General features: G+C 32.2%; 6 protein-coding genes across 8 annotated transcripts in view; 2 read left to right on the forward strand and 4 right to left on the reverse strand.

The window, feature by feature from the left end:
• Nucleotides 1–3,935, reverse strand: part of U3-55K (U3 small nuclear riboprotein factor 55K) — a 5,075-nt gene extending 1,140 nt beyond the window's left edge. For both annotated transcript variants that reach the window (XM_018545455.1, XM_018545458.1), the window contains exons 1-6: nt 3,813–3,935; nt 3,092–3,216; nt 2,609–2,706; nt 2,286–2,513; nt 665–777; nt 396–592 (exon numbers count right to left, since the gene is read on the reverse strand). In XM_018545455.1, the coding sequence (XP_018400957.1) occupies nt 396–592; nt 665–777; nt 2,286–2,513; nt 2,609–2,706; nt 3,092–3,216; nt 3,813–3,866 (815 nt within the window). In that variant the 5' untranslated portion in view covers nt 3,867–3,935. The remainder of the gene's footprint in view (nt 1–395; nt 593–664; nt 778–2,285; nt 2,514–2,608; nt 2,707–3,091; nt 3,217–3,812) is intronic.
• A 1,910-nt stretch (nt 3,936–5,845) lies between these two features.
• Nucleotides 5,846–7,631, reverse strand: Gstcd (glutathione S-transferase, C-terminal domain containing). Its single transcript, XM_018545454.1, has one exon. It carries the CDS (start codon nt 7,629–7,631, stop codon nt 5,889–5,891), a length of 1,743 nt encoding a protein of 580 aa, XP_018400956.1. The 3' UTR covers nt 5,846–5,888.
• A 70-nt stretch (nt 7,632–7,701) lies between these two features.
• Nucleotides 7,702–8,898, reverse strand: JTBR (jumping translocation breakpoint protein JTBR). The gene is made up of 3 exons (XM_018545459.1): nt 8,598–8,898; nt 8,124–8,357; nt 7,702–7,886 (listed from the first exon to the last, which is right to left on the reverse strand). Exons 1-3 carry the CDS (start codon nt 8,651–8,653, stop codon nt 7,724–7,726), a joined length of 453 nt encoding a protein of 150 aa, XP_018400961.1. The 5' UTR covers nt 8,654–8,898; the 3' UTR covers nt 7,702–7,723.
• Nucleotides 8,899–11,245: 2,347 nt separating this feature from the next.
• Lnk (SH2B adapter-like protein Lnk) lies at nt 11,246–15,472 on the forward strand. Of its 2 annotated transcripts, none has more exons than XM_018545473.1 (5): nt 11,246–11,801; nt 12,284–13,167; nt 13,250–13,449; nt 13,536–13,796; nt 14,983–15,472. In XM_018545473.1, exons 1-5 carry the CDS (start codon nt 11,305–11,307, stop codon nt 15,118–15,120), a joined length of 1,980 nt encoding a protein of 659 aa, XP_018400975.1. In that variant the 5' UTR covers nt 11,246–11,304; the 3' UTR covers nt 15,121–15,472. The 2 variants fall into 2 exon arrangements, with proteins under 2 accessions (XP_018400975.1, XP_018400976.1); XM_018545474.1 differs by having other exon boundaries at nt 13,536–13,880; nt 14,983–15,061.
• A 1,929-nt stretch (nt 15,473–17,401) lies between these two features.
• Nucleotides 17,402–18,421, forward strand: Atox1 (Antioxidant 1 copper chaperone). The gene is made up of 3 exons (XM_018545616.1): nt 17,402–17,615; nt 17,707–17,782; nt 18,221–18,421. Exons 1-3 carry the CDS (start codon nt 17,604–17,606, stop codon nt 18,346–18,348), a joined length of 216 nt encoding a protein of 71 aa, XP_018401118.1. The 5' UTR covers nt 17,402–17,603; the 3' UTR covers nt 18,349–18,421.
• A 3,716-nt stretch (nt 18,422–22,137) lies between these two features.
• The window catches only part of LOC108778265 (POC1 centriolar protein homolog A-like), a 2,852-nt gene continuing 2,216 nt past the window's right edge, over nt 22,138–22,773 (reverse strand). The window contains 1 exon segment of the mRNA XM_018545396.1: nt 22,138–22,500. Coding sequence (XP_018400898.1) covers nt 22,138–22,500 — 363 coding nt within the window.

The raw sequence follows: 22,773 nt of genomic DNA on the forward strand, positions 1-22,773 counted from the left end.
ATATATATATATATATATATATATATATATATATATATTTTGGAAAACATCAATATTTTTCTTGACTAATGCATCTGATTTAAATATCATCGAATCATTTGTAATGTTAAAGAGCAAAGTAAAAATAGATTTCTTTTAAACAATTAAAAGATGTTTTGCTAGAAAAATAATATAACATTACATAATAGCAGACACTCTTCAAGCATATAGGCCTACTTCAACAAGGATAAACTCTGTATCAGAGACAAAAAATGATATGCCAATCTGTTATTATTATATTAAAAGTAGTACATTTTATCTATTCTCCGGAGAAATTATCTATTCTCTGTATATACCAAAATATAAAACGTATATCATAAAAATATCACATATCAGATTTATCGAAAATTACTTACAAAGATTCAACGTAAGCCATATCGTCTAGATTCCAAACTTTCACGCTCTTATCTTCGGAAGCAGAGTATAACGTGTGAGTATTTTTACGGAATACTAATCCAGATACTAAACCTCTGTGACCTTTCAGATCCTTTATATGGTTAATAGTATCACCAGAGAACACTTTTATGTCTTTACATCCACTTTCTCCTACTACCTATGATGAAAAAGATTTGTTTTTTATCTCAAATTTTTATATAAAATGAAAGAAAATTTCACTTAAACTCACAAGAAACCTTCCATCTGTGCTAATCGCCAAACATTGTATAGATTTCATTCCAGGATTCTGCTTTCCTCTGTTTCCTCTAATGGCTTTCAATTTCTTTTTATCCTTTACTGACCCTAGTAAACAATTGTCAATTTATAGTTTACAATAAATAATAGTATTTAACCAATAGATATATATAATTATTTTAATTATTATTTTTAGAACTTTATCTACATATTATTCATTTAAAGCTAAAATTTCAGACATCGAGTGGCTCGCTGCTCAGTGCGATTGACTCGCAATCTGTAGATCCGAGTTCAATCCTACTTGTGTCTATATACACTATTTTTTCGCGTTTAAAACCAAGAATCCAGTGATGAAGGGCAATTGAGGATAAAATGTTGTTGTTATGCAAAGTAATAAGAAGTGAATTTCCTCAAATTACTAATTTATTCCATCAATATAACAAACTCAGAACAAACTCAGTTTCGACTCATAAAAAAAATGTTTTGAAACATTGGATCAATTAATTTCTTTGTATTGTGGTAAGATTTCAACATAAAATCTGAAAATCTGATGTGACTCGAACAATAAATACAAAGGAAGAGTATTAAATTTATATTAGCTGAGGAAGATTCCAAAGTGAGTTGAAATGTTTTGAAGTTGTTATATTAATATATTGGAATAAATTAGTAATTTGAGGAAATTCACTTTTTATTACTTTGCGTAACAACAACGCTGTATTCTCAATCGGCCTTTATCACTGGATTCCTGGCTTAAATATGGAGAGTCCACAAGAAAATTAATTGATTACTACAGAAACCTGGACTGCTAATATGAAATGAAGTGTGTATCCAACATCATCGACACACTACTATCCATCACCACCAGGACTCAAGAACTACGACAGCAACATTCTGCTCAGTTCTGCTATTCATTGCAAGTGTCGTAATTACTTGTCTGATCACGTGATAGATTCCATTTGGATCTTAAAGGCAAAACTTAACTGTGAGATGTTGGATATAAGATTCTCTTTGTCTATCTTACAAGAAAGATAGAAAGAATGGAGTAATTAACAGACCAGGTTCTTACAATGTTTCAAAATTTGATTCTGTCGAACCCAATATCATTTTATCCTTATTGTAAACCAAATAAAAAAGTACTAGAAAACTCTATTTTGCAATTTTCGCAATAATTAACAAGTCATTAATTTTTAAAAATAACAAAATTTGCTCAACTTACCGCTGAGCTAGGCAAATTTCATTATTTTCATATATTAATAACTCGTTAACCATTATGAAAATTGCAAAATAGAGGAGTTTTTTTACTCTATTTAGTCCATTCTCTGCTGCTACGTGAATTTTTTTATTAATTGTCAGGCACCCTATATAGTCAAAAGTTCAAGAAATCATCAAAAAGCTCCATCTGATAATTAAGACACCTTGATTACTAGTGCTGGATCGGGCGTTAAACTGCATATATCATTAATAGATACATGCATCAATCTCCTAAATTAGAGGATTGAACATTAGGCTAATAACCTAATTCTAGAAGAATCATTATTTTGACGTCTCATTTAGAAGAGGCCTGAGTCCGATTTGAACCATAGTGCCATAAAAAAAGTTAAAATTTATAAACTTACATTTGACTAAACTACCATCCTTAGATCCTGAATATAATATATTGCCATCACTTGAAAGGCAAATACAGGTAATGGACGATTTATGTTCTTTACACCTCAATGTTATAAGTTCATTGTGGCCAACATAATTAATCGCTATAGTTTTTTTTAATCGACCTTTTTCCTCTAAATATTCTTCACGTAATCTCTGCGCAACCGCACCTTCTTCAAATTCTGCTCTATCTTTTTCTGTAATATCAAAGATTAATTTATTACATAATAAAACCGTTTTACTCTCTTTTCAAAATAACATACATTAAATGTAAAAATATTTTATTTTGTACCTTCTTCTTCAATTTCTTGAAGATATTTCTTTGCAAGCCTCAAACGTTTTTCTTGTGCAGTTTCCTCTTCTTCCTCAGTTTCACTCTGTGCTTCATTTCTATAAGTAAAAATCTTATTATAAAAATAAATTTTGGGCTAATAAGAGTCAAAATGGAGTTGTTTGTGTATATATATAATTATAAAAAATTTTTAATATATCCTAATTTTAACAACAAAGTACGAACGTTTCAGCTCTGCTTTGAATCATCTTCAGCATGATAAGTATATCCTATACCATATACTTATCACACTTATATAATATATTTATAGGATACTGTACTTTGTTATAAAAATTATGATATATTAAAAATTTTTTTATAATTACGCATAAACAACTGTATTTTGACTCTCATTAGTCCAAAGTTTATTCTTATAATTTGTTAAAAATCTTATATACTTATTCATTATCACATATTCTTTGAATATATCTTTAATTTAGTTACCCTAAATTTTCTTCTGCAAACTCTTCATCCGTACTGGCAATACTTTCATTATCATCAAGTTTGGACTTCTTTGATTTCTTTGATTTTGACTGAATTGTAGATTTCTTATTAAAGTGGCCATTGAGCTAACATAATAAAATTAGAAATTAACAAAGTTAATAATTATATTAATACATTAAATTATATATAAGAAAAAAAATATGAATAACATATCCCTTTATAGTCTTAGGATCTAGGTGATCAAGAGACTCAGTGTTTTAGTGTTGTCTTTAATTTAAAACTCTCATACATTGATCGTCTCACTTGTTAGGACACATGTGTTCTACACGATCCTATTCAGCCATTGTCTCCTTGATTATCGTTTCAAGATTCTACACGGCTCAATCACAGTTTGACACATAACTTGCTTTGACTTTAGAATGCGAAAAGTGAACATGAAATATCATGCACTTGGCTTACAAACAAGAAAAATATAGACCAAATGATATGTAGTCAGGTCACGTGAAATTTATTACTTTTAGATAATTCTAGAGAATTCATCGACACTAGATATGTTTGTTATATTATAACTTTTAACAATTTTTTAAACAAATACTCGATGCAGTATGCAAACGTCTAACAAAAATCAGGGGAGATCAAAATAATCGTAACTGAATTTTAACCTTTAAACTGTAGAGAACAAAACATAATTCGGAAAGAAAATTAAATAAAAAAAACTTACTTTACGTTTCTGTGTACCATCTCCTCGGTTACCACTTCTTATAAAAAACGACATCGAATTAACGGAATAATATATGTTGTAAATTAAAAAAACTTTCTATTCTATATCTACATACATAAACCACGTGCGTCTCTTGTGTATAATGATTAATGATACAGTAATACAGTATTGCCAAATGATTTTGAAAGATGTCCCCTAAAACATATCTTAGAATCTTCCAAAAATCCCTAACAGCTAAGAAGCAAATCCCCTAAAATTTCCCCCAATAGTTTGGGTCGCACAAAACAGAGAGAAACCTTATTATTATTATTATTATATATATTATTATTATTTTTTATATTATTATTATTATTCAGAAGTGCTCTTTGCATCGATTAGCATCGATTGGATCAAAATAAGAGAAAATTACTTCACTATTTCACATTTTCATGTTTCCCCGACACTGATAAATTTAGTGATTTCGTATTTTCACTTCGTTATTACAGAATCACGCGAACAAACTCCTGTGAGATGAAAGTGCGAAAAGTGAGTGATCTCACTTGAATTACAGGGGATCGATTCTGTATCTTGAAACAAGGTGAAAATTGCAAAAGTGAGCGAATATACTAGAACATTTCTAATTTCATTGGTCAATACCTAGTAAATTTGCTCACTTTTGTAATTTTCACTTTGTTTCGAGATACAGAATCGATCCCCAGATCGACCCCGTATCCACGGCGTTAGAACTCGGTCCAAATTCTTGGAACGAGAAACGTAGCCAATCAATTTTATCGGTTTCCCGTAAAAACTATATCTTGATTGGCTACACATTCTTGAATCTACAGTATCGAGTTTTAGCACAAATCTAATATTAATCAATATATTATTGAAAAATGTAATTAATTACATACTTGGAATACTAAAAATATTGAACAATATTTTAATATATATATTTAAAATAAGTTATTAATTATATTGTCTTTTCAGTACTATAATTTTACTTTTCTAAATGTTGACTAAATATTATAAAATATAATAGTATAATTAATTATTATTAAATATTTAGAAAATTAACAGTATTTTCAATATGTCGTTCTGTACATACAGCACGGATTCTAGTAATAATGGTTGCGTTCAGCAGACTCAACAGTTTTACAACTGTCTTATAATTCTTTGCTGAGATAGGACTATTTCTTTAGATCTGAAAGTATAATCCAATCAGCGAGACGAATCATAAAACGGTTGAAAAACTGGGGCTCTATTCTTGAAAAGAAACGTATACGAAAGTCTAGGGAAATACTATAGTATATGTTACGTATGCTATAGTATTTTCCTAATTTTTCGTATAAGTTTCTTTTCAAGAATAGACCCCCTGTTGAGTCTGCTGAACGCAGCTATTGTATAATAGAATATTGCAACAAAAATTGCAATAATATTGCAAACATTCTAGCATCCGATTCGTATACAATTCGTGAATAACATTCGAAATATTTGAGAAAAGAAATATGAAATGATACATATTATTTATATAAGGAAATATTATTATGGAAAGATAAAATAAATATGTTTATTTATTAGTTTTTTTCATTGACCATATACATATGTAAATATGTTAAGAATAAAGTCTATTATTCTGATACATGTAGACAGAACGAAGATATACATATATATATACATAATATATACACAATGCATATCAGAATTAATGCAATAAACATTTATATAATGTCTCCTATATAATATATATTATAAAAGTACATTATTTTGTTATAATAGCAAAAACTATTTCTTTCATAATATAATATAAATATTAAAATAAAAAGTTTGAAAAATTTCCCCTTCAATCAATTTTTATTAGTTTTAAAATTAATTATAAACATACATTACATATAAAATAAATATTTTATATATAATAGTCTTGATATTATAATAAAAAATATTGATAAAACTCTTATAATTAAATATTATAAGACTCCTTATCATTAAAAAAATTAATTAAAAATGTTTACATATTAATGTAAGAAAATTACTGACATAATTAATTAATGTTCTCAACATAAATGCTATTTATTTACAAAAGTCCTACAGTGAACAAATTCAATTGTCACATGAATTACTATGTGTTAACTTATCTTTTGGTATACCAACTAACAAGTGATTCTTAAGTGAACTCGTTTCTGGAAATAATTTAGCGAAATAAACTTTGTACCCAAATTGTTCGGCAAATAGTTTTCTGTCCGTATCTACAATTGTCATACATTTGTAACCTTGTTTAGTCTTAATATTTAGTTCATCATGTGTTTGATCTGCTGCATGACTGAGGTATGAGTATTCTTTATTATTAATATGTTTCTTAAAAACATCACTTCGCGGATACGTTAGCTGATGACAATTTTGCAGTGAGCCATAACAGCAAGGGCAACTCACGAAAATCGCGTTCTTTCGTATACAACATTGAATTACCAAGTCTGTTGATAAGCCACAAGCATGTAACGACGTACCAATGTCAAAATCTCCCTTGAAATAATTCAAGTTACACTGAGAAAACTTTATGTTTGTTAACTTCATTCTTTTTACCCTCTCTTTGGCTCGATTCAATGACTCTTCTTTATTTTCCAGTAGAATAACTGTGCAACGAGGTAGCAAGTATGCTATCAATATTCCTAAATGGCCAGTACCCGAACAAAAATCTACAATAATATCCCCTGCCTTTGCAAGCTTCAAAACAGGTTTGCACAGATTCTGCAGTTGGTCTTGTTTCCGTCGAAGTCTTGCAGATGGCAATGAACCGCCTGCTGGTGTGGCCTCAAAAGGAATGTCAGACCAGTTGAAGTTTACTTCTATACCAAATGGTTTAACATCAAGTTGCATTGAAATTTTCATGTTTTCGATCAACTGCAATGAACGTTCTATATCCTCTTGCCTTGTGAAAATGCGATTTTTTGGTTTGTATCGTTTATAATCACTCTTGTATAAGCTTTCATTTACTACAACTGGAAGTGTATACTGTACATTTGAATTATGGCTTTTCGAAGGTAAATATTTTATGCAGCTTTGTATACGAAAATCATCCAACATTCTGTCATACCATTGAACTGTTAAGGGTATCAGCTTTGATATCTGACTTGGAAACATATTCAGTAGAATATGCATACACACAAATATAATTAAGTCAGCTAATGTAATATGTCCACTATCCGCATACTTATGTATCGGCATACCTGTCTTATCACGTTCAGTTATATCAATAGCATCAAACTTTTTGCTCGTAATGTATTTATATAAATTGTGCATTTTAAGTGGTTGAGACATGTGATATTCAAATCTGGCTAAATTAACAGGCAATTCGGAGTTCTCCAAAACCTTCGAATCTAAAGACTTCAGAGTTGAAATTAAATCAATCTCGCAAAATTTAGTCCATACACTTGCCTCAGAACAAGCCATCAAACAGGAATCCTTGAAGCCTAATAACATAGTTTTGTTGTTTAGTAAAGATGAATTCATATTTTTTACAATATATCTTAATACTGTACACAAACCAGCCATGCAGCTGTCTTCATTTACAATGATAATTGGTAATTCAAATGAGCTTGCATAGTAAGGTATTTCATTTACAATCTCATACACAAAATCTGTGAGATCAATCATGTAAGCTTGTTCAGTTAAATTCTGTTTACTTGGTACTAGCTTAATATTAACTGATGAGTCACAATATTTTATAGTAAAAAAAGTTATTAGAGTTTCTACTGGAACAAGACACAAGTCTGCCATAGAATATATCGTTAAATATATTTCACTATCCATTTCTTTCTCTATTTCATTCTCAATTTTTTCCTCCATTTCTTTCTCCTTATCTTTTTCTTGTACAAGTGAAAAATATATAAATATAAAACTTTTCTATCTATTCTCTCTTAATTCTCAACTCACAGCATTCATGCGCTAATTCGTAATTGTTTCGCTACTTTTCTGATTATTCTCTGTCTTAATATATTCTCTCTCCAATATACAGCTAAACAAGAGAAGATCGCTGCAGCAAACATGAAACCCTCAAACTTCCAAAATGTTTTTTCTTCTAGCCAAGCTACTTTGTCACAACTGTAACATAAATGAGGACATAGTATATAGAATCAAATACATCCAAATCCTGGTAGTTAATTATGTATTTCAAAACAAGATGAAAATTACAAAAGTAAAAAAATTTACTAAGTGTTGACCAATTAATAAATATTTTTATAAATTCACTTATTTTCTAATTTTACTTTCTTAATTCTTATACTTCTTTGAATTCTTATAATTCAAGATACACATTCGATTCTCTGTCAGATGCTTTACCTTCTTGTTATTGTTTCACCACTCTTGCATTTCAACACTTCTTTATACCTCGCATGGACACAAACATCAATGCTTTCACTAGCAATTTCAAAGGCAGTGCATGGATGGCATTCGGATATCACTTCATATTCCTCGCCAGAGATACAGGAGGAATTATTCTCGTAATTATCAATATAAAGTTTACTTGAGCTGTTTGTCCAATGGCTCTCGATAATTAACGCTAAAACTGTTAATCTGCAAGGAATGTAGTCATACAAGAAATTAAGTTCTTCCGTAAACGCTTTGTTTAAAGAATCTGCACCTACAGCAATCTGCTGTTTAGGCTATGTTCAGAAGCACTATCTGAGTACCTCCATGTATTTTATATCTGTTGTTCACCGAATGTTGAACAAAGATAAAATGATACATTACTCCGAGGCTACTCCGAGAGTGCTTCTGAACGTACATTTGATGCGGAAAATATGAGAAACTAACCCTCCTAAAAATGTAATACCTAACAACATTCGCTTCTTCGTGCAAGATTCGATCATTTCGAACTTCTCTATATTTTCAATTATCACATTCCACAAAAAACAACTGTGATTTATCTTTTGCAGCAGTTGTTGCTGAGTGTTTTACACTTTTCATCTTCCCTCCTCTTCTCGTTAATGTCTGACTATATCAAATTATCAATTATATCATGTTTAATTCATTCTAATCAGGAATTATAGACGACGAAGTCTTTCCAAAGAAGTCTGAACATATGAACGTGACAATATAGAAGTAATCACGATGTAAAAATATAATAACGTTTTCTCTTGGCTGCACTATCGCCCACCAGTGCAACACTTTTGGATACGACCAATGTAGAATGGGCTTAAAGCAGATAACGTTTTCTCTTGGCTGCACTAGAGTCCTAGATATCAGAGAAGCGCAACCGGTTTAAGTCAGTATCGCAAAATTACTAAGAAAAGTATTAAAAATGGCGTCGTTTGCAGACGAAATATGAAATCCACCAATCGTCTATTAGTCAGCCATTTTTAATACCACTGAATGAATGTCATGATTGGCTGACAGTCAGCTAATCAGAACGCGGAACATCGGTTGCGCTTCTCTGATATCTAGGACTCTAGATTGCACTATCGCCCACCAGTGCAACACTTTTGGATACGACCAATGTAGAATGGGCTTAAAGCGGGGAGCACAGACTTTTGCATAACGCATAAAGCATGTGCATAAGGAATTTCATTGGCCCCATTTTCTTATGCATGAGTCAATGGACCAATCAAATTCTTTATGTATATGGTTTATGCGTTATGCAAAAGTCTGTGCTCCCCGCTTAAGGGTGCAAACCCATGCAGTGGAATAGCGTAACGCGGAACGAGAGTAGAACCAATCACAAGATTCTCTAGAAACACAGAATGCTCGTTATTGGTTCTTACTAAAATTTTCGTACGTGTGATGACCTTAAGGCCGTAAACGTAATCAGTAAGCGAATTGACCAATCATAGTTGAGAACGTAGCGGCGGCTGCTTACGTTCTCAACTGTGATTGGTCAATTCGCTTACTGATTACGTTTACAGCCTTACGTTTTTCTATGTGCCATGAGCGCAGAATTAAAGGTTGGATTATACTGGCCGTAATCTGTTAACTTATGTCGTAATCTGTAAAAATTGACCAATTATAATCGATTATTCCCCTCTCATTCGACTGTGATTGGTCAATTTTTACAGATTACGGCATAAGTTAACAGATTACGGCCAGTATAAATCAACCTTAAGGTTCGTCCCGATGGAGAAAGAAATAGCGGAACGGAATGAGAACGGAACATTGATAGAAAAGAGATAGGATTGTTCTATCTTTTTTCTATCAATGTTCCGTTCCGTTATTTCTGACTCCATGTGACTGCACCCTAAAAGGAACAGGGAACAGAGAATAAGAATTTCAACCTATCAGAAATCATGTACTATGGAATACACACTGTTTATTCCACAGTATATTTTCTGATAGGTTGAAATTCTTATTCTTTGTTCTCTGTTCCTTTTATTTTGCGTAGCCCCTTACTAGGCCCGTTAAGTTAATTGAAGCTTGGTGAAAGTGGTCCTATTCCTAATTTCTTATTCCTTCTATTGTGGCTGTATATTTAAAATTATGTAGAAACAAATATACATGCGCGTTTCTATGAGGGAAAGAACGAACCACGCGATTGCCTAACCTCTACAAAATCGAGAGAGAGAGAGAGAGAATAAAAGAGAGAGCTCCCGTATAGAAATAGAATGAGTGGAAGTGAGTCGCGTGTATCACGCAGTCACGCATTTTGTGCGTGTGCTTCATAATGCCCGTAAATATTTCCGTGAGACAAGCACGACGGTACGAACGTGCGAGTATTACGCGTGCGAGTCCTTGACTTTGACACACGGTCGTGATAAGAATCGGCACTACCTCGATAAAGTTGCCAACTATCGTTCACTCCCGCTAGCGAGAGATAGACGATAGAGACTATTAGAAAAGAGACAGATCGTCGCAAGTAGACGAGTGAAATTAACGAAAAGCGCGAAAGCCACAAGACTCTCCGGTTACTCCAAAGTTTTAGCTATCACAGCTATCATCGGTTACAATCAACTTACCTATCATACATATCAGTTTTCCTTTTCTTCGTAAAAAAAAGTACAATGAATGAACTAAGAAGGAATATACATGTATCTATATATTGTACAAGTATAATGTAACGAATTTTTCATCTTGAGTTCATTCTACTATTCAAGGATCAAACAACAATTCTCTCATGCATTAACGTATGGTCGTATCAACATCCTCTCGGCACTCTTTTTACTGTCGACTCTTCCCCCTTCTTTTTTCAGAACCGCCATATGTGTACAATAAGTATATGTGTGCATATGTGTTCGATTGTGTGACCATTCAGCAACCGCCGTGATTAGTTTTACGGCGAGCGCGCGTACGACATCAACGACGTGACGCGCGGGGTGTGATATGTCTGTCGCGCGCGTTCGTGTCCACCCTACTTAAACGGCGCGGCGGCGACGTTCGTAAGGGGATCCCAGAGCAGTGGCGGTGGCGGCGGCGGCGGTGAGTGAGAGTGGAGGGCGACGGGTGGCGACGACGACGGCGGTGGTGGTGGCGGCGGCGGCGGCGGCACAAGGGGGGGAGGTCTTCCGCCCCCTACGCAAGCCAGACGCCGGTAATGAGTGTTTACGCCGCGAGCACGCCGACAGCGAGCCCTGCGATATCACCGGCGATTAATACAACGGCGTCAACGGCAACGAAGCCGACGATCACGACGACGACGTCGCCAGCAGCAACGACGACGACGACGACCACAACGATAACTACGGAAACTGCGTCGACGTCAACAACGACAACGACGACGGCGGCGGCGGCGGCGGCGGCGGCGACGGCGACAACGACGACGACGACAGCGGCGATTGCACCGGTTACGACGACGGCCACGTCGTCTACGGCGACCGCCGCGTCGCCGGAAGCAGCGACCGGCTGGATTGAGTTCTGCGAGAGACACGCCCGCGCCTCGGCCTCCGACTTTGCCAAGGCGTTCTGCGCCTACGTTAGCCTCAACCTGCCTGAGAGCGCCCGCGCCAACCTTTCGCACCGCGACTTTCTCCGCAAGTTTGTCGAGAGCTTCTGCGAGCACTTCGAGAGCGAGTACCTGCGTCAGAGTGTGAGGTGCGTGTCGCTCTGCGATTTTACGTTGCACTATCACATAGAATGTCGTAATGAAGACCATTAACCTTTCGTATTGTCAGGAAGTAAACATTGGAGTAGTCGCTTCAATGGTCGAAGGGAAAACTCAAATGTACAACTTTTGTCGAAAATAATAATTTATGAGAAATGATGAAAATAATAAGTTAGAGTTTGCAAATATACATGTGCTTTCATTTATTATAAACTTCAGTAAAGATATGTAAAATAAGAAATACTTTGTATGTATTTCGTATAAGAAAAAGATGAAAATCTAGGATTTTTTATATTTTTTGTCTTACGAAATGCTATCTGTAATTTTATTTTATTATGTATATTATAAAAATGCATTTTATTTTTTTTTATTTATATTTTGTTTTATAATTTCTTTCAATTATGGAGATTTGGAGTTTTAAAGGCAAAGGTATATATACATATAATAGTAACGTTGCTCTTGTATTGTTTAGATCGCTGTCGTTGCATGATACTAGGAGCATAGTATCCAATGAAAGAGATATAAACCTTGCGAGCCAGAACACTAATGCGCCTGTTCGAGCATCCTCACATGAGGAATTTAGCGACTATTCCGAACACGAAGGAGAGGCAGTGTCACCGAAGCCCAGTCACAAACCTTTCTTCCGCAGATTATCCTTTAAGGGACTTAAAAAAGGCAAGAGTTTCTTCCACAAGCAACAGAGCGATGAAGTGGAATTATCTCACAGTGAACACCGCAAGGATAAACACTCCAAGGCTAAGCTGTCGAAAATTGTGGTGGAGTGTCGTAAGGAAGGAATTGTTAATTCCTTGATGGGAGAAAATATAGATGGAACGCAGAAATGGGAAAAGTCACGGCTAGCTTTGATAAAGGCCATCGGTGGCTACATGTTGGAGTTTTATTCCCCACCGAAGGCTGTGAAACCACGGAGCGGTGTCTTTTGCTCGGCGATAACAGAAGCGAGGGAAACCACGGCGCTCGAAATGCCGGATCACGAGAATACATTCGTCTTGAAGACGCAAAATATGGAATTTGTCATCGAAGCACACGATTCAAATGACATGAAGTCGTGGTTGGCGACAATTAGATATTGTATGCGAACGGTACAACAAAGCTCGAGCGCTCCTGGTTCCGGACCGGGTGACTCTTTAGGAGATTCCCTAGGCCACGGTTCGCTTGCTATCGGATCCGACAGTGATCGATTACGAGCCAACTCGGCGAGTAAGAGCTTTCGATCCGCTAGTCATGAACACGGCGATGACTCGCAAGGTAATCCGCCAGAATTACCTCCGAGACTCCACGTGCGCAGCAGTAGTAATCTAGAATTATGTTCCTCTCAGCAAGAAATTGAGCAAAGTAAGGAATAAATCCTGCAAACGGCAAGAGTAAATCAGGCAAGTGCAATAAGTAAAAAATATATATATTTGTTTGCTTGCAGTGTCTGCTAATGAAGGTGAGCTGGATTTATCGAGTAGCTTACGAGAATATCCATGGTTTCATGGCACCCTTCCTCGCTCGGACGCCGCGCAGCTTGTATTGCATAGTGCAGCTAATGGTCATGGTGTTTTCCTGGTTCGGCAAAGCGAAACTAGAAAAGGCGAATTTGTGTTAACTTTTAATTTCCAAGGAAGAGCAAAAGTAACTAAAACTTATTATTTTCAACACACTTACTATAAATGATATTTAAACCATTTTTAATACATGCATGTTCATTTTTATTACAGCATTTACGAATGACGCTAAATGATCAAGGTCATTGCCGAGTTCAACATCTGTGCTTTCCTACGATATATGATATGCTTGAACACTTTCGCCAGAATGCAATACCACTCGAATCTGGTGGGACTGCGGATGTTACTTTAACAGAGTATGTAGTGACGCCGAGCCATGCATCGCGACCAGGACACCATAACGTAGTGGCGGGTAGCTTGAATGTACAACAATCACAAGAGAGGAGACCTCCGGCAACTCTGGAGCCTAGAGAAGTAAGAGTCTGCAGTGGAAGTCTAACTCCTCTTGTGTGAGCGCGAGTGGCCAACACCCACAGTCTGAAGTCTAATCTACAGACAGTGAGTAGATAAACCAGCTAAAGCGCCCATATTTATCGTATGGTCGATGATACGGAACAGATTTGTCTGCATTTGTGTAAACTCGCTGGAAACTTGATGAAAATTTGTATAGATTGATATACAAAGTTAAATATAATGCACCCTATTTGTGTTATTTTTATGACAAAATTCGACATTTATTTAATAATTTATATAATATTTATGTTCAAACAAATAATGTACTCCAAAAAGAGTAAAAATAATATATATTATTAAAAATTTCTTATGTTCATATTTTCTTCTAATTTTCTCCAAGGCATGTTTCTGTCACAACTCACTCTTATATCCTATATTTATTTATTATTTTATAAATTTTTATAAATGATTTGATTAAATTTGTATATCATTCGCCTAAATATGCAAAATTATCGTGTGATGAAATTTTAACGAAAAGTTTAGAATGATATAAATGTGTGAGATATAAAATATTCAGAGAAATATGACCGTGGGACAAGGAGCTCGCTTTTAGTAAGCTTTTTCTTGAAATTTCTGGTCTACTTTATTATATTGCATATTATAAAAGATTTATGTTTTAATTTTGCCTCAAGCAATACAGGAGCATTCAGAAATTATATTATCTGATTAGTACTCTAATAATTTTAAAATAAAATTGCAACATTTATATCAGGAAGCTATGAAAAACAGTACATTAAATTGACAGAGTAATATTAGAGTATTTTGGACGAAATATCCTGATTGCTTACATCTTTGCAAAGTGTTAGAAAAATTCTCGTCAATATTTCATCAATAAATTTAGATTATGTTTTTTTAGTTATTGTAAAATTAAATATAATGTATACACAAAATATCCATTTCGTATTTTGACATGGATATTTGCATTTGCCAGTGATGCGTATATCCTTCACATCAATAAAACAAATCTGTTAGTATCATTTTCTTTCGTATTGTGACTTGATTTTCTGAAATATTGACAAGCCTTTTTCTAATATTGACATGTGTACATTTTATTATTTCTAAAATCCAGAAACTTTAAGAGAAACTTTTGATAAGATAGCAAGATTAAGAGTATATACGAGTGCTTAATGACATGTTAATAAAATAGGTACGCACTTATGGTGGTTCTATAAGAACTCGCACGGAATCGTTGGAGAGACTAGAACAACAGAACACCATTGTGGAACAACAGGGCTCGTCTTCATCCACTGGCAGAGCGGTTCAGAATACTTACAGTTTCCTCTGACGCTGGATTCACGCTAATCCGCCATCAGGCTACAATCCAGTCAGTCCGACGGACTGAATGTGAACGATATGATGAAGTAATCGCAGTTTTTATCTCCAGAATTGCGTCGCGCCATAAACCACTATTTTACGACAAAGCGTATCTCTTTGCTAGTACAAAAGAATTGCATTTTTCTTTTGATATCTTCCAATCATTGACTCTTGCGTACAGCATTCGACATTATATATTATTTTATGATTTATTAGCAACGCGTTTGCATCGCATTTACATCGAATATTAAGAAATAGAATAGACTACCAACAAAACGAGTCTCAGTTAGCAATGGTCATTTCATAACGTGCTCAAATTATTCCCACTCCTAATGCTGCAGCATTCCATGGAGCTCCCTTTCGCAGGTTTGCATGCATCTGTGAGACGTCTTTTCATCGAGACCGAATTAATAGTCTCCTCGTATATTTTTATTGAGAGAACGGATATATTTTAATGAAAGATCCCGAGTCTCGTTACACCGCTTAATTACACGTAACATTGTGCGTAAAAACGTATGTGTATAATTGGGGAATGATAGTCTCCAAAATCTTGAATTATGGACTGCCAGTATATTGCAATCCCTATTTGTGTCTTCGAATTATTCCGAAGATTTGACAAGTGCGCCAAAGCTAAAGCTAAATTATTATTAAATCCCTGCTTCTCTTGTCATGAATACAATTTGTTATACAAAATTGCATTTCAGCTTCATTGTCACTAATCCCGATGCTTCGTAAGGCGAATAAATGTAACAGATATGCCCTATAATCATCGATAAGCATAAAACAAGCTGCGTTATTTATAAATTACCCCAATCCTCGTCAGTGTAAAAATCAGTGTATAAATTTCTTCACTTAATGGGCGAATAACAAGAAAAAAGGAGAGAAAGAAGAATTCAACTATGTTATCATCCAGGATGAATGAAAAGGGCAAAACATTTCGTGCTACAGTAAGTATGGCCCCATACATATATCCCTGCTGAAACCGTATTCGATAAACGTATCGAGAAGTGTATTGACAAATTGTGTAACGACTAAGGATTATCACTAACATCATAGAGCAATATGACTGAATGTGCAAAATTAGACTATAGACAAATGTATGGATGAGTGATACACGTATGATAGAGAGCTATGATCGACGGAATATGTGAAACGAGCAATGCAGGTATTCTCAGTATGAACCGAACTGATTACTGTGATAAGATCTCTCATTCGCACAAGGCATCCAACAAATCCCGTCGCCGTCCGTGCCAGTCTATGTTTTTATTTATGAGAAGCATAGAGGTAACAAGGACAAATTTATCAGACATTTGTACATTTCACCCGCTATTCGCCATCGAAAATTGTAGGAAAGCATTTCCATTACGGTCTCACAAAACAGGAAGAGAAATAAAAAACGTAGGAAAATTATAGTCGATCTGGAAAAAAATTCTGTATCACAAGTTCATCCTTTAGCTGAAATGCTCGCAAAATCATGCTGTAAGTAGGATGTAAGCTTGTTCCTCGCGTAGCCGCAGTTGAACAGACAGTCCTGAAGTACATATACAGAGTTTGACAATTAGGCATTCAATCGTAATACTTTTCTACCTTATGTCAAGATGCAAGGATGAAAATAAAAACTGAATTCCCTGAAAGTTCTCTAATATTACTTTTAATTATCAGCAAATATTGTACAAAATATTTTGTTTATATCACTTATTTATTAGAGAATTATTAGGAAGATGATACTCTTTTATAGTCATTGATTTTATTCAATCTTTATAAGAATATTTACGTTATTAGAAATAGCTTAGAAATATTTTCACAAATTTTTTTATTTAAAATTAGAAAAGTTTAATTTTTAAACTGTTCTCATCTACAATTTTTATTCTAATTTTAAGTAAAACTTGAAAAATAAATTTGTAAAAAAGGAAACATTTTTGATTCTAAAAATTAAAGAAATGAAAACAACAAAAGTTAAAGCGAGATTAAAGTTAATTCCTTAATGCATAAAAATTCGGAATGTCAACAAAAACGAATTCTCCGTGAAAAATCATGAAATGATGAAAATTTTTTAAACAATGATTGTATATACAAAATTAACACTATAATATATTTTTGCACTAAATGTATTAACTTTTAAATCGAATGTTCTTTTTTTAGATATTTTAAGAATTGTTTTTATCGGGCATGAAAATCTACAATTGGTTCGATAAACACATATATATATATATATATATATATATAGTGTACATAGTTACTTGGAAGTCAGAAATGGTCAGCACTCAGCATTGCTCCAGCACACGATTGATGTACGTTATCTTTTACGAAGAAGCTACACTACAGATAAGATTTCTGTCGTATTCACGGTTTTAATACGATCCTATTTCGTCGCCTGATTTGGCAATAATCCGTTTGAACGTTAAATTGCGTTAAATCTCGAACCTACAGACTCTTCGGAGACGTATTGTTATTATGGCAGCTCAGGTAATAATAAAATGATATTCTAATCTCGTAAAAATTCAAATAACTTTAAACAAATGTTTAGACAATATTTGACGAATAATTTTTTCATAAGGTACATGAATTCAACGTCGAAATGACATGCGAAGGATGCTCGACGGCTGTGCAGAACGTGCTCAGGAAAAAAGCAGGTACTTGAAAACATTTATAGTCAATTTTGCGGATACAAAAGTATTTTTGCGTGTACGGCATATTTCGCAAATTATTATATCTTATCGGTACTCTTTGAAGACATTATTTTTGGTCAAATTAATGGATAACGAAATGAATAAAATGAGGTTAGATGTACTACATTATAGAGAAGTGGAAGTATTAAATATAAGAAGTGGCAGCTGTAATTTTTTAGAAAAAAAAATATACATTGCAGTTGATACAAACTAAAGCAGATAACACATTAGTGTTATATAATTTCACATTCAATGTGTTATATTTTATTTTTATTGTTGAATGCAAAAAAATTATATGTAATATTGATACTTTTAGTTGGTGTCGACTGGGATACTTATATGCAAAATTTAGAATAATTATGTTCAAATCTCTAACTCATTATTTTACTATATGATATGTAGGTATCGATGACATCAAGATAGATTTACCAGAGAAGAAGGTATCTGTGACCACTGCGCTTGATTCAAACGAGATTTTAGAAACGCTCAAGAAAACAGGAAAAACTTGTCAGTTTTTAAGAACTCATTAAGGGACATGAATGATCTATGTGATGTGATTGTAACAGGTGCTGTTAAATATATCAGGCATACATTATGATGTGTATTCTTATAGCACTTTATTCTATAAAAAAAGAAAATCACAGTTAAATTACTTATTTTTATAAATATACATATATACATACATACAAAATACAAAAATGTATCTAAAATCGTGTATAAGAAAATGTCTTATATTAAGCAGCTTATATATAATTCTGAAATACTATTACACACACACAAATTATATTCTTTTAATTTACTATATATAATGTAACATGAGATAAGCTAAGTTTCTCATATAACATAAAACCTCGAAATATTATTTCAATTTTGCAAATACCATATATTCAAATGAATCTTTATATTATTTTTTCTGAAATACTATTAAAAAATTAATTGCTATAAAAAATTAATCAATATTTTATAACAGATCGATATTTTTATATATTTATTTTTGTAAATATACTCATATAATTGCACTAATAATAATGTGTGTTACATAATTTCACATAATGTGTGTCAATTAATTTTTTTCTATCAAAAAAGTCATTTTAAATGTTCAGATAACATATGGTCATATAAACATGAGTTGCTTAATATTCTAGATCATCTAATGTCGGATGGTATTTATAGATAATTATAATGATATAGCTCTCTTTTCTCTATAATTTTAGTAAAAAGAAGAATATATATATTACGATCTATATATGTTCACACAAAGTAGTTATATTATTTAATATTGTATGTAAATATTTCTTACATCGGAATAGATCTATTAAGAAATGAAATACTCGTATACTTTATTTGGTTCGGATAAGACTAGAAATGATTAGCAAATTTCAAAATAATATCAAGAACTTAAAAGATTCATTATAGAAAATAATTTATATGACCGACAGTATATTTTTTAAAAATGTATAGGCATATATCAATACAGAAATTATTTATATTGTACATATATTTTTTACAAAAAATCATTTTTATTCTCGTATACATATGCACAAAAAAGATACAAAAATAATATACTTAAAATCATATATAACAAAATATCTTCTATTACGTATCTTAAATAATTTGTGTATTACAATGTTTTTTGAATTTATTTTATAACACAACGAAATACGCTACGTTTTCCATATCTATAATATAGAGCATCGAAACTTCAGTTACTTAAAATATTAATGATTTGTTAATATTCTCTCATATATGTTATTCCAAGTGATTAACTATTATAAACCAAAGATGCTACAAATCTAGTTTTTAAAACATTTTTTCTATCATCAAGCGCTGTTGTAATATTATAATACATTATAATAGTAACGTAACAATTGTATTTTATCTAAAATTTTATCTTCTACTGTTTTAATGGCTTGATTGGATAAAAATACATTGGAAGGTGTTTGATTTTGTAGAATTGTTTGGGACTGTTACGAGACTGCTGTGAGTATATTTTCTACATAATCTAATTGAAAAAATATTTCATGTTCTTTATGTTGATCACTTTAGAGTCGATGGTTTTCGCTGATGTTTCTCTACTGTTCATTGATTCTCTTCTACTGTTGTCTGATTGTTTTAGATGTGACTTTTTTAATTTATCTGACAAATATCGAAATGATATATGTTATATGATTAATAGTTGATGTGAATTAACAGTACATTATTTATTTATTTATTTTATTTTAATAAAATGCAACTGTTACTTTATCTAATTTAATAGAGCGTATTTATATATGAAGTTATTACATTTATACAGATTTACTAAATCCCCCTTGACATGTGTATTCTCTTCATTGCTGTTCAATTGTTCCATCGCCAATTTCATGTTTATTGGACCTTAACTGTGGAATGTAGAGAGAGAGAGAGAGAGGGAGAGGGGGAGAGAGAGGGGGAGAGAGGGAGAGGGGGAGAGAGAGAGATTTCTTGTTATAATAAAAAATAGTAATAACTTATTGAAGCTGCTATTTCAAATCAAAGTCTTAAACTTTATTGTAGAATCGTCAGAAGCTGTTAACATGAAGTTTCCATTTGGATAGAATTTGACCATATTTATAGGTGCTGTATTAACAAGATAATGCTGATAAAAAGAATCCGTTCTTAAATCATATAATCCACGTTTGCAGATTCAATAATTATACGAGTTGGATGAAACTTTATATATTTAGCAGGATCTAATATAAAATAACAATTTCTTATATTATTAGTTTTATATTTACTTTAATTAAATTTTACTTTAAATGCCTAAAAGATGAAGTTATAATCAATGAATATCGATGAGAGAACATACCATAACAGTCAAGCTAGATATATAATTACGTGTGAATTTTATATACTAAGTTTGTAGATTTTTAATTGCGCATCGAATTTTTTCGCACCCTCTTTTTCTTGTTTCTCCTCTGTGCTTCTCTTCTCTCCCTTTCATCCTTCTATCTCTTCTTTTCAAAGGTAAGCAAAGATAAGGAGCTCTATTTTTGAAAAATATATTTTTCTAGTTTTTCGTATGCGATACTTTTCCAAAACAGAAAAAAGAAGAGGATAGAGGATTATGAAGTGTGGCGCATAGGGTTGAATTAGTTTACGCGCGCGCGCTATAATCTACATAATCTCATAATTTATAATTAATTTATTTTATAATCAAACATACAATTGATTGATTTAATTTTTGTAATATATATACGCATTAAAAAATTATTTAATTAAAATTTTGCTTGAACAATTATGTAAACAATTGTCAATATACGCATATACAGGGTTGGACATGTATTTAAAATATTTTTATTTAAAAAAACATTATTTATAACAATTGTATTTTGTATTATACATGTTAAATATTTTGTGTTTCAGTATTAATAATAAAAGATGGTGTGTGAAAGTAAATATGTACATGGGTCATTCGATAAGTCTAAAATGCAAGTCTAAAATAGTACTACTAATACGAAATTATTTTTAAATTCGGTAACTCATGGAGAATAATATATCATCAGTGATATAAATTTATTATTCTGTATTTAGCGTTTATTTGAATCAATCAAGTACTGTGATATTTGTGAAAAATGGATCAGAAACAATTTCGTGTAATGTGACCGCAAAATGGTTTGATTTACACTACAAAGTCAGAAAATAGTAAGATGTAGAAGGACTTTTAGTATGTTTTGTATAGACAAAAGTATTTTTTTATATCAGCTGAGTTTTTTTTATATCGCACACACACGTTAAAGGGTAAAAAGAAAATAATCGGTTTTTTTCTTTTAGAGTGAATATCTCAAAAGCTATAATAAAAAAAAATTTTGCAAAATAAAAATTAAATGGCTTCTAAAGTATTTTAGAACTATAATACAAATAATTTTTTAAATTATTTATTTATAATAAAATTATTAATAAAAAATTTTTTATTATATTTCTAAGTACTGTCAAAGTCATTCAATTTTTATTCTGGAAAATTTTTTCTATGTTTTATAGTATTGACGATATTCACTTTGAAAGAAAAAAACCGATTTTTATCCCTTTATCATGCGGTTCAGCCGCATAAAAAAAAATACGTATCTTTTACTTTTATTCATAAAACAACCTTCTAAAAGCTCATTAAAAAATCGAAGAAGGACAGTTAATTGCGTTTCCTTGTAAGATCGATAATGTTATTATTTGAATTACAAAGTAAAAAATTTTACAATTTTTTGATTTTAAGTACAACATACAAAATATACTTGTAGTGCAAAAATCGCGTTTTAAATAAAAATATTTCAGATACATGTTCAGCTCTGTATATATATTATTCAAAGTGATTAATGATCAAAAGCTGAAGGAGCTTTTCTAACATTCTTCTTAAATAATTCTTCTAACGTCTCCAAGCGTTGTACTAATACATCATAATTGTGATGTAAAAGTTGTATTTGATTAAAAATTTGGATTAGATCTATCATTTCAATAGACTGATTAATTGAAAATGTTTTGAAAGATATCTGATTTTCTGAGTCTGTTTGGGACTGTTTCGAACTATGGGACTGCTGTGGGAATGCAAGCACGTTTTTTGCATGATCTCCTTGAGAAGATTCAACGTCTGTTAAGTTTAATTTTTCAAGTTCGAATCTTAATTCCGCACTGTTGTTTGAATCTGAGAGCGATTTTTGTGATTCGTTTAATAAATCCTGCAATGATATATAAGGAGATTCTAAAATTGTACATGTAAACACACAACAAGAAAGAAAATAAATAGAAATTAACGTTCAAGCTGCATTTTAAGCGCTTATATATATATATATATATATAAATATATAATTATATGTGAATTTATGTATCTATTTATGTATAATTATATATGAATTTATATAGTTATTTAAATTACGCAATGAAATAATTTTTCAAATTAGTACCCAGAAAGCACAGAATATTTATGATAAATATTTATTACTATTTATTTT

The sequence above is a fragment of the Cyphomyrmex costatus genome, unplaced genomic scaffold, assembly GCF_001594065.2.
Source record: "Cyphomyrmex costatus isolate MS0001 unplaced genomic scaffold, Ccosl1.0 scaffold5, whole genome shotgun sequence".
In the NCBI taxonomy this organism is placed as follows: domain Eukaryota; kingdom Metazoa; phylum Arthropoda; class Insecta; order Hymenoptera; family Formicidae; genus Cyphomyrmex; species Cyphomyrmex costatus.